This window comes from Natrix helvetica, assembly GCF_964273705.1.
Source record: "Natrix helvetica genome assembly, chromosome: 1".
NCBI lineage: Eukaryota > Metazoa > Chordata > Lepidosauria > Squamata > Natricidae > Natrix > Natrix helvetica.
In genome coordinates, this window is record NC_138548.1 from 185,651,834 (window position 1) to 185,663,648 (window position 11,815).

Genomic DNA, 11,815 nt, shown 5'->3' on the forward strand with positions numbered 1-11,815 from the left:
CGCTGTCACCGTGAATGACACGCTGGACTATTTTTCTCACAGCCTACAGCTACCACCTCGTTCACAGGCCAGGGACAACTCTGGGACATGCTGACACACTCAGCAGGTGCCCACTTCCTGGACTTTTGGAAGATCCAACCCCTGACACCCCAGTTTTACTCATTGACTGCCTTGAGGCTGGCCCGGTGTCATCCAGCGAGGTTGCCCGCCACTTAGCAAGAGACAGGACCATCTCTCAAATTTTGAACTGGGTATGAAGGGGGTGTCCTAAGGGATTGGTTGGGTCTGAGTTTAAAGCATTTGTCAACAAAAAAGATGAATTATCTGAATTGCAGGGTTGTTTTCTGTGGGAGGACTGGGTCATTGTTCCACCCAAACTGTGAGTTGCAGTATTAGAGGCCTTGCATGTAGGGCAATCAGGAATTGTCCAGATGAAATCTTTGGCAAGGAGTTAGGTGTGGTGGCCTAACTTGCACGGGGAGATAGAAGAGTGGGTGGCTACCTGTACATCATGCCAGGAGTCTAGACCAGCTCCCCCAAAGGCACCTTCTAAGGAATGGGAAAGGCCTCAGTCACCCTGGTCGAGGGTGCACATTGACCTTGCCGGCCCAGTTCATGGGGCAAGCCTTCATGGTAGTTGTAGACACCTATTTGAAGTGGTTAGAGGTAGTCCTCATGGCCGCCACCATGGCAGAGGCAGTCATTAAGGCACTACAGAGACTTTTCTCCACTCACAGCCTGAGTGCCTCATGTCCTAGTCTCAGACAACAGTCCCCAATTCACGGTCTTGCAATTTGAGACTTATTTAGCTACTCAGGGAATCAGACATGCCCTGGTCACTCCCTTCCATCCATCCAGTAACAGACAGGTGGAAAGAATGGTGCGATCTGCAAAAGAAGCCCTATCCAGGATGGGGCCGGGAGATTGGCAAACACGGGTAGACCAATTCCTCCTTTACTAGCACATCACTCCAACCACAGTGCAACCACTGGCAGAAGCCCCACCAAGCTTCTGATGGGTCTCCGGCTAAGATTGCCCTTAGACTAGCTGCACCCAAATCACTCTGCCGAATCACCTCCTGATTCAACAGGCAAACTTATACATTTTAGTGTAGGGGATCAAGTTTAAGCCCACAACTATGCTGGGGTGTTCTCTGGGTTCCTGCTATGGTTACAGGAATTACCAGACCTCGCTCTTACCAGTTGGAGTTCGAGGACAGTAGAATTTGGAGGCGGCACATTGACCAACTCTGAGGCCGCCTCTCCCAGGCAAATCTTAGGCAACCAGAGGTAACTCCTGCACAAGTTAGCCAAAGCCCTACCCAAAAGGAGCACGAATTCACTCCTTCCACAGATAACTCAAGCCCAAAAGTACCAGGTTACTTATCAGGTGATGTTGCAGGGCCGCAGCGAGTTCCAAGCGAACCGGCTCTAGAAATTCCAGCCGCGACCTGTGGAAAGTTCCAGGAGCTTCCATCAGGCAAAGCCAGAGAGACAACAGGTCTATATGACCTGACCAAAGTTCCAGTGCCTACGGAACTGTGCAGGTCAGAAAGAGTAACTAGAAAACCCGCCTACCTGCGTGAGTATGTAACCAGCTGGATCAACCCAACTAAGAGGGGAGGGGTGTTACATACTGATAGACAGTATGGTAGTTTCCACCAAGGTCCTCTCATCTGGAGGGAAAATACTCAAAGGTGATTGGTTAAGACGTCTGTCAGCTCCCTATTAAAGGGCTCCCGCCAGACAGAGTCTTTGCTGGATTGTACATAGTTGTGACTAATAAAGAGCTGTTGTTACGGTTAGCCTGAGTCTGCCTCTTCCATTCGCCCGATCTAACACTAGTATTTGGTTAATTGCAGTGCATTTGATAGATCTTTCATCAGGATAATGTTTGGTGGACTTTGAAGATCAATCAGAATAGATAGATGAATGGATAAAAAATAATAATGTGATTAAAACAATGCCTTTCCAATGTGTCTAAATCTTACTGTATATCCTGAGCCAAATTAAGATGATTTAGAGAGATTCAGATGTCTCAAGTTAAAAGTAGTTTTCCTCTGATGTAATCCTTAATCTATTTATACTTGTTTCCTAGATTAGTAATAACAGCATACCTCACAGTCTTTCAAACATAAATCCAGAAGTCAAGGGAGTAATATAGACAGAATATTGAACTCCTGAGGCAAAGCACAAGCAGACCAATCTAGCTATATCTACAAATCTCCATAGTACTCTGACTCTGATCTGTATTGGCTGTTTTTATTAAAGCTGTTTCTTGAATCATCTGATGGCAGGGAGAGGGAAGGAGGATTCATAATTGGCAAATGTTCCTTCAATTCAAGGTATGCTTTGTTATCAAGCAAATAGAACCATTCAAATATCAAGTTAAACTCTGGCCATTTAAATAGTGAGTTGATATATTACAATAATATTTAGTACAAAAAGAAATGTGGAAAACTAGTTACTTATAGTTTTCCTACAGTTGTCATTTGATGCCCTGTGCAATTAGAAACTAGAGTCAAACAGAATATCATTTTTTCAAAATACTGGCACATTAGCTTACTATAGGACAATCCAAAGATTTTCCTTGGAGGACTTACCAATATATTTATCATTATAATGTTATATTAGTACTTCCGTTACTCAGCTCTGAGATCCCTGTCAACTAGATGATCTAAATTGGGAACTGTAAAAATGAGTAAGAAAATGGAGAGAAGAGGGAAAGGAAATGTAGATAATCTTTTCCCTCTCCACCGGTCTCACACCATGCTTCCTGAATCTTCAAGGTGATTAATTTGTCGTCCATGTCTAGGATTCATAAAATCAACCAAGAAGAAGCAATCACAACTACTCAGCCAAGAAAAATTGGGTGTAGGAGGAGAATCCTGAAGTGATTATTATTTCCAGAAATGAAATTTGGTATAGCCAGCTGGCGAGGAGAAATTCCTGTGCTTAAACTTGGCAAGTCGGAGCAAAGTGGCAGCAATGATAAATGCTCAATCATGGCCTTTGGGATGAAGGAAAATGTCATTTTTTGATCTCATTTTGCCCTGGAACATTCCATTGATCAACTGAATAAATATGTTTAAGTATTAAGATCAATGAATATGAGATATTTGCTAGATCTCTCATTCATGAGTTAATTGTCAGAGTTAGTGAAATATCAAATTAAAGAAGATGGAGATGGAGACAAATAGTTTGAAAACATTTCAAAGATTTTTCTGTCTATGGTTTCTGATATCTAAAAAAGGATGTTCACATAATCTTCTCTTGGCAAAAAGACAAGGCTGCAATTCTATAAACATTCATACTTTGTGTTTCCAGGTGATGATACTGCTGTGCAACCAGCAGAGTTTCATTTGTACCCATATTGATTACTGCCACCCTCACTGCTACCTCCACCACAGTCGTTCGTGTGCGCGCCTTGTCCGGGCGATCAAACTTTTGTATGGAGATACTGTGGATTCACTTAAAGAAAATAACTCATTAAATGGGGTGGCTAGAGGCAAAAAACAAAAAGAGGTAAGAGGTAATGAATAAATTAATTAATTGCTCATTTTTCAGCTGCCTAGACATTTATTTTAAGATTGCCAAACTTGGTTACTACACTCTTGCAGGGGAATTGATGTGGGAGGAGTTTCTAAGAACTGTATTTAATCCTTCCTTAGTGAAACGATGTATTTTTATTTATTTATTAAATTTGTTTGCTGCCCATGTTGCCACAATTGTTTTGATACAGGGGCAAATAAATGATGAAGCAAGCTTCATGACATAGGCTTCATTCTTTTTGGACATGTATATAAATGTTGTGAGGGGTGAAGCTGGCTTCATAATATTTGTTTCAACATTTTGATGAGACTGTTAACATCCTGTGAAACCTGCATCATTTTAGAAACAGGCGAAGAAGGAAATACCAGCTTCTCTCATTATCAGTAGTTTCAAGGGAACAAGGGAAAGCTGCATTAATTAAGTGTATTATTGTCAGAAACATAATGGCTTCCACTAATAAGCTATCTTCTGAAAGCATTCAGATTTGTTTAGGTCAATTGTCTTTCAGTGTTCAGATAAGTCATGCCTCAGAACACCCTCCTTGAAGAAAAGAGTGATGGATACTAATCTTGAAGGAAAAAAAGACTCTGGAATGTTGAAATACATAAGGCATCAGGTAATGTGAATTTCCATTACTTAAAGAAATAATGCACTAGTGCAGGGGTGTCAAACTCAATTTCATTGAGGGCCGCATCAGGGTTGTGTTTGACCTTTGGGGGGTGGGAAGTGGGGGTTGGCTAGGGTGTGTGTTGACCAGGGTGGGCATGGACAGCTCAAGGTCACTCATGTGGTTAAACATGTCATGTGTGCCTATGGTGGCCAGGACGAGGCTGGGGGATCCATCGTCTCCAGTGAAGGAAGGCAAGACCAGGGGGAGCGCAAAACTCTTGTCCTCCAAAGGAGCCTCTCCATCCTTCTAAGGCCATGCGGAGGAGCCCTGGATGATGGCGCAGGCTGTCCAGAGCTCTAGGCAATTTAGGGCAAGTATCCAGCCCGGCCCTTGAGCTCCCAGGGCACTGGGACCCCACAGCCCAGCCCAGCCCTGCTTTCCTGAGGGGGTACCCGGCTGCACTTACCTCCTTCTTGAGGCTGCTGCTGCTGTTCTCACTCTTCTTAGCCAGGTTGCTCATGGTGTATGGGGGAGGGCAAAGTGTGTGGGTCAGAGGGAGGCCCACTCCCTATCCACACAAGGAGACCCAGCTTTGCAACCAAAGCATCCTCAGTGATAGGATGGGAGACCACAAGGAGAGATCAGGAGGAAGAGACAAGGGGAAGCAAAAGGGCAGCAGGGGTGCTGGTGCTGAGGCAGGACTTCCCTGAGACCCTTCCTCCCTCTTATTATAATCTCCTTCCTTCCTTTTCCCCTTTTCTTCTTTTTCCTTCCCACTTCCTTCTCCTTTCTTCTTCCTTCCCCTTTCCTTCTTTTTCCTTCCTTGCTCTATCCCCATCTTTCCTTCTTTTTCTTTGTCTTTCCTCTTTCCCTTTCTCCTTTCCTGTCCCTTCTTGGATGCTCAAAGGCAAAAAGGGAAACATTTCTCCTTGCCTTGTGATCAAATGCCACTTTTGCTAGTAGTTTGTTTTGCTAGCACTCTGTCAGTGAAAATGGAGCAATGGTCTACAGTGGCTTCCTGCAACCCTCTGCCAGTAAAAACAGAGCTTGGAGGGCCGTGTGCAGCTCTTCTGAGCTCCGTTTTCACTTGCACAGGCACTGCGGGCTAGTCCTTCGCTATTTCAGGGCGGCCCCATGGGCCAGATTTAACTACCCTGCAGGCCGAATATGGCCCGCGGACCTTGAGTTTGATACCCTTGCACTAGTGGAACATTATGTTTAGCCTTTGATATATATATGTGCCAGATAGGGAAACTCTAAGGAATCTTAAGCCTGTGAATTGCTCCTTTGACTTCAGTTTAATTATCTATGGTGTCTAGTAATACTGTACATGTAAGAGAAGGTTGCCCATGCACAATTTGCATTGCAAAATACATATGATAGAAACATGCTTCAGCTACCTTACTGCATTGCACTGAGGCACTATGTGTCCAGTAACATAGGTTTCTATGAAGTATATCTTAGCACTATGGGAATGTCACATTTTACCTTGACTTGAATGAATTCACTGTCAATAATTCAGATTATCTATCTACCAGTAGTCCTCAATTTACTACCATAATCTATCCCATAATTACCCTTGTAAGTCATGGCTGTTGTTAAGTTAGTTAGCACAGGCTAACCAACTTGACTGTGCCTAATTTAATAACCTTTTTGGTACTGGTCATTAAGCAAAAACTGCAGTTCTTAAAAGAATGCTATAATTGTTAAGCAGACACTGTGATTGTTAAGCCAACCCATTTTCTTCAATGGCCGTTTTTTATTTGCATTGTCTTCTTGGATCAGTTTTCTATAATCTCTTTAAATAATAGATTGTCAGGCATCACCAAGTCTCTGTGACAAAGCTGCAGTCTTCAGCACTCTTATTGTGTGTGCTATATTCCCTTCAGCAGGGGAACATGTTTGTGAGGGCCCTATTTTATATTATTGAGTGCATGGTTTTCTTTTGCAGGTGATGAGCCTGTCTCCAGCACCACTTTCACTGTTAATCAAGGCAGCTCCCATCCTCACAGAAGAGATGTATGGGGACATCCAGCCTGCAGCATGGGAGTTGTTGCTCAGTATGGATGAACACATGGCTGGTGCAGCAGGTAAGAAGCTGCTTTCACATTCTAAGAATGCCCTCAAGAATGCAAAAAAGCCAATCCTAAGGAATTGGAGCTATCGTAGTAGTTTCACCCAGCATTGGCTTCTGAGGATTTTTGATCTAATGCTACAGAAATCTCCCTCTGATTCTGAGAACCTTGCCTTTGCAGCCTACATTTATATGCATGGCCACCTTGTCTTCTCTTCATGATATTTCCCTACTTGAAATTCAAAGATAATTACCTGCTCCTTTTGTTATCAAGTCTGCTCATCAGCTTAATGTGTGCTACCACCTCTCAGCTCTCAAGTACATCAGTAAAATAATAATGCTTCCAGATTGTAAGGGGAAAAAAGATGTTTCATGGAATATTTGCTTCCTACAGCTGCCATGTTCCTTCTATGTGCCGTGAAAGTACCAGAAGCAGTTTCAGACATGCTGATGTCTGAATTTCATCACTCGGAGGCAGTGCAGAGACTGAATGCCATTCTCAAGTTCCACACCCTCTGGAGATTTAGATATCAAGTATGGCCTCGCATGGAGGAAGGAGCTCAACAAATCTTTAAGGTGAACTATGTACCACCTGATATATTTCCATATAGTAAGTATTATCATTATAGTACTTGAGTTAAATGACACTTAGGTCAGGTAATAGATATGTGTTGGAACCTAAACTTTCATAATATATTATGATAATTCAAAATTTAAAAAAATACTATCTTGGCTTTCAAGTTTTCAATAACTTTTTATCAAGTACAATGATTAAACCAACAACAACAATAAAAAACCCTCTCAACAATTATGAACAGAATCAAAAGGACAAGAGATGAAAATTTGAGTTCTGGCATCTTGAATCAACTTCCACAGAATGTGGGAATAGCTTGATTGCAAACCAGATCTGTTGAGCTATAGAAATGATATTAGCCTGTGTCAATGATTCACATAGCAATGCTCTTAATCTTTTCTGGCCAAATATAAATAAATGGTAGGCTGCTCTATCTCCCTAGATTGAAATCCTTATGAAAAATGGTTTATAAAATCTTTATGATTTTTATCCCAAACTATAAAGTACCAGAAACAGTTTCAGACATGCTGATGTCTGAATTTCATCACTCAGAGGTAGTGCAGAGACTGAATGCTATTCTCAAGTTGCACACCCTCTGGAGATTTAGATATCAAGTATGGCCTCGCATGGAGGAAAGAAACTATGTGATTCAAAATCTGTAGTAAACTTGTTACCGATAGATGAGAACATTTGAAGTTCAGGGTTGAACTGTGAGTTCTTGATACTGTCTGAGCTTTGTAATAAAGGTAACATCATCAATGCTAGAAGGGAATGAGGTTTTTTCTCTCTACTTATATACTGGAGGTTTGCCCTGTCAGTGTTAGTGGGAGTGTTCCTGGTGGTTCTTTGATTAGGCTGTTGTTTACTGTTAACTTATTTGTCTTTGTAGTTCCTTGATTGGGGTATTGTTTACTTCTTGATCACTGGTCTAATATTAATCTGGGTGTTAATGTCTGCATATTTGGGGGTTGCTGCTGGGAAGAGAGAAATATAGAAAAGAAGGGGGGAATTGGGTTGACTTCTAACTCCCTCTAGTGCAGTAGAATAAGACAGTAGCATCAGACTTCAACTTTTTACTTTTCTATAATAGTATAACCAACCATTTCTATAACAACAAATCTACCTAATCAGTAAAACCCATAATCAAAGTTTCATTTTTTTCCACCTCAAACACAGAATCCAGAAGCGGTTTCCAAAGAGAAACAAAACTACTTATGTTCTTTTCTTTGATCAAAACAGTCAATTTAGCCATTCTAACTCCATCAACTTTTGCACCCATTCTTTCATTGTGGGAATCAAAATGTCCTTCAATTTTTCTGCATAAAGTAGTCTTGCTGCTGTCAACATATATAACATCAAAATTCTAAAAACAAATCCAAGTCTTTTTCCATTAAGCCCAAAAGAAAAAAATCTGGTTTTATCTTTATATTCACTTTGATAATTTTCCGTAATAGAGTATTAATCTTACTTCAATATTTCTTTTCTTTATTACATGTCCACCATAAATGGTGAAAGGACCCTTTTTGCATTTACATTTCCAACATTCATTTGAAATACCTTTATACATTCTAGATAACTTATCTGGTGTTAATACCAGCGATACATCACCTTATAAATTTTTTCTTTTACATTATAATTTAATGTAAATTTTAAACCTTTTGTCCAGATCTCCCATTGTTCACAAATAACATTACATCCAAAATTCCTTGCCCACTGAATCATACAATACTTTGCATGTTCACTTTCCAAATTCAATTTCAATAATGTTTTATAAACCTTAGCAATAATATATTCATCACAAACACACAGTAGCTTTCCAATTCCAATTTCATATATATAGGAATCCTAACTCAACTACCAAAATGTTTAAAGAAGGAATTACTTGGATTTCCATTGTATTATGTGAGGAAAAATTGTATTTTCTTATTCTTTTTTATCTCAGGATAGAATTAAATAAATTGACATATTTTGACATTTCCTTGTTCCTGGAAAATGCATTTTCAGGAGAGATGTACAAGAGTGATTACTATCATATTGAATCTTCCGGACTTATTTTTACAGATTCCTCCACCAAGTATTAACTTCACCCTGCCCTCTCCCGTGCTTGGAATGCCATCTGTCCCCATGTTTGACCCTCCATGGGTTCCCCAGTGCAGTGGGAGTGTGCAGGACCCCATCAATGAAGATCAGTCTGTAAGTAGAAATGAAAATCTAACTGTGGTAGATGGTGAGGTTACAGAGAGGGGAAAAAATAAGGCAGCATAATAAATCCTTGAGGTATCTGTCCTCAAGGGATTTCTGTAGAAATAAGATTTATTGATGCATGCTTAGTCATTTGTTTCTTAATATACAGTTTAATAAGTTCTAATAAATGCTTCTGGAACTGTTTTGGTTATCAGGCTTCTACAGCTGTTCTTGATTACACAGAGCTTTTGTCTAATTGACCATGGGTGGGTTCCAGCAAGCACTATTGCCGGTTTGCTCATGGCCACACGTGCACTTGAAGCTCAGTTCAATAAAAAATTTTCTGGGCATACGCAGAAGCCAAAAACAAGATGGCGCCACCCTAGGCACCGCCAGGAGAACTGGTTCAGGGGCATGGCAGGCCTGGGTCGCTGCTAGTTCCAGCGACCCAGGGCACGAAACCACTGCCAGTTTGGCCGAACCGGTCCAAACCGGTAGGAACCACCACTGGTCTAGACATAACAATCTAGATCATCATTGCAAGAAATTATTTTCCTCATACAGAGAAAATGCTGCAAAATGAGCCAAAACTGGCTAATCCAAATTTTACATTTAGGAATCGTGGCTCCTTCTCATATGTATGTATGTTAAGTGGGGATCTGGAGACAAAAATACACTAAACATTATTATCTGCTCAGAAAGACTGAAAGTCTAATAGTTTATGAAGGTGGATTTCACAGTATGTTATAAAGAAGATAGCAATTGCTTGCATATTGTTTACATACAGTATTTCAGTGCATTGCACTTCCAAATACTTCATCTGAGAAAATATTTGCCATCTGCACTTATTTTGTGACATTGTTTAAATTATTACTCAATATGTTCCAAGTAATCATTCCTTTCCCCTCTGATTTCTCTTTATCCTGGAACTGAACTAATAGAGAAGTGTTGGACACATTTTTGGTCAACTTTTTTTAACCTTTTAAGTTCTGTGGGTGGCAACCAGTCCCATTCTTCAGATATTTAAAAATATATTGTCAAAGTGAACCAGGAAGATGCTTATTTTAATAATATAAGGGGTTTAGCTACATTTTCTATCTGTTTCACTCCAATAACACCTATTTCATTTAATTTCCCAAAAAATTGTTAATATCCCTCTCCTCTCATACCCAGTTCAACATTTGACGCCAGTTCTCATGATTTTTGGCAGCTCTTCACTTGTTTTTTCCCAAATGAGATCAGATAACCTTCAAATGTCAAGGTTACTCAATATATCATACACACATACACACACCCTTTGTATGTTTTCATTCTTTCCTTTGGTGTAATGGGTGATAAATTCTGATAGTTGATAAATTATTTACAAAAATAAACCTGAGTTTTGTTTGGTAAAGTAGTATTCAAGTATGCAAGTGTCTTTATAAAAACCAAACCAACTTTTTAAAATGCCTTTTTAAATGGTTTGATTGCAGAAGTCATTTTCAGCACGAGCAGTATCACGTTCTCATCAACGAGCAGAACACATTCTGAAGAACCTGCAACAGGAAGAGGAGAAGAAACGTCTGGGCCGAGAAGCTAGCCTTATCACTGCCATACCTATCACCCAGGAAGCTTGCTATGAACCCAGCTGTTCCCCAAGCTCAGAGCAGGAAGAAGAAGGTGCCCTCACTTTATACTCTGGAATATGTTCTTTGGCCTGGAGAGTCCTCATATAGAAAAGGATAAAGTCATCACATGAACATATACACCACATAAGAAAAACAGATCCCCCCCCACCCCCCATATTTATGTTATCAGTTATTTGTACTTCCAAGAGCTGCAATGGGCCATTACTGGTAAACAGAAGATGCAGAGCTGCAATCTTCTCCCTAGGTTTTTGTTTTTGTTGTTGTTGTTTTTGAGGAAGCAGCTTAATATATCTATTTTCTATGTTGAAAAAAGGATAAATAATGCCACTGGAAATTAAGAGTGCTATTTGAGGGCAATGAGGTTAAGGCACCAAAATAAGGCAACTGCAGACTGAAGATCAGGAAATGCTCCTGTCTATCTCAAATCATTGGTGGTATGATTTTTTCGGACTTCGTTAATTACAGTAGTTTCTGAAGTGCCAAAGGGCATATCATATTGTATTGTTACATGCAAGTCTAGGAAGAGCTTCAAGGGCCTCTGCAAATTTGTTAGTGTCCTTGCAGATTTTTGTTTTTAGGAAAGGACAAATGCTCGTTGTTTTGTCAATGACCATGATTCTGCTGTTGGCAGACCTCCTGAAAATAGATCTAGGAAGAACTGATACAAAATCTTTTCATATACTTTTATAGATACAATACAATAAAATTAAATATATTATTCATTATCATATAATAAAATGGTTTTCATTGTTGCAGTAAACGAGCAGACTACATAAATAAAAATGTAAACATCTTCTATTGATTTTATCAGTAGAAGAAGTCACCAACCTGGCATCACGCCGCCTGTCTGTGAGTCCATCATGTACTTCCAGTACATCGCATAGAAACTATTCTTTTCGACGTGGGTCAGTTTGGTCAGTGCGTTCAGCAGTCAGTGCTGAAGGTAAGAGAACTTTAGATTGAGAGTTAATTGTCCCATGATTCTTATTGATTCTGCCTTAATTTTATTTCTGTGCTAAAATGTGTTGGAAAAAATGCTACTTAGACACCTGTTTTTTTGCCACTATAAATTAATAGAGCTGTCTTCCTACAGTATTTAAAATATGTTTATGTAATCTTCAGTGTGAGGTGTCCTAATTCTCATCATGATGAGAACTTTATTGTCCAGAGAATCATCTCAAGTTAAATCAACAA

General features: G+C 40.1%; 1 protein-coding gene across 1 annotated transcript in view; it reads left to right on the forward strand.

Moving 5' to 3' along the window:
* The window catches only part of UNC80 (unc-80 homolog, NALCN channel complex subunit), a 167,601-nt gene that overhangs the window by 89,109 nt on the left and 66,677 nt on the right, over positions 1 to 11,815 (forward strand). Inside the window, exons 28-34 of the mRNA XM_081957199.1 lie at positions 3,327 to 3,524; positions 4,060 to 4,167; positions 6,113 to 6,251; positions 6,630 to 6,811; positions 8,871 to 9,002; positions 10,466 to 10,652; positions 11,433 to 11,564. Of these exons, the coding sequence (XP_081813325.1) occupies positions 3,327 to 3,524; positions 4,060 to 4,167; positions 6,113 to 6,251; positions 6,630 to 6,811; positions 8,871 to 9,002; positions 10,466 to 10,652; positions 11,433 to 11,564 (1,078 nt within the window). The remainder of the gene's footprint in view (positions 1 to 3,326; positions 3,525 to 4,059; positions 4,168 to 6,112; positions 6,252 to 6,629; positions 6,812 to 8,870; positions 9,003 to 10,465; positions 10,653 to 11,432; positions 11,565 to 11,815) is intronic.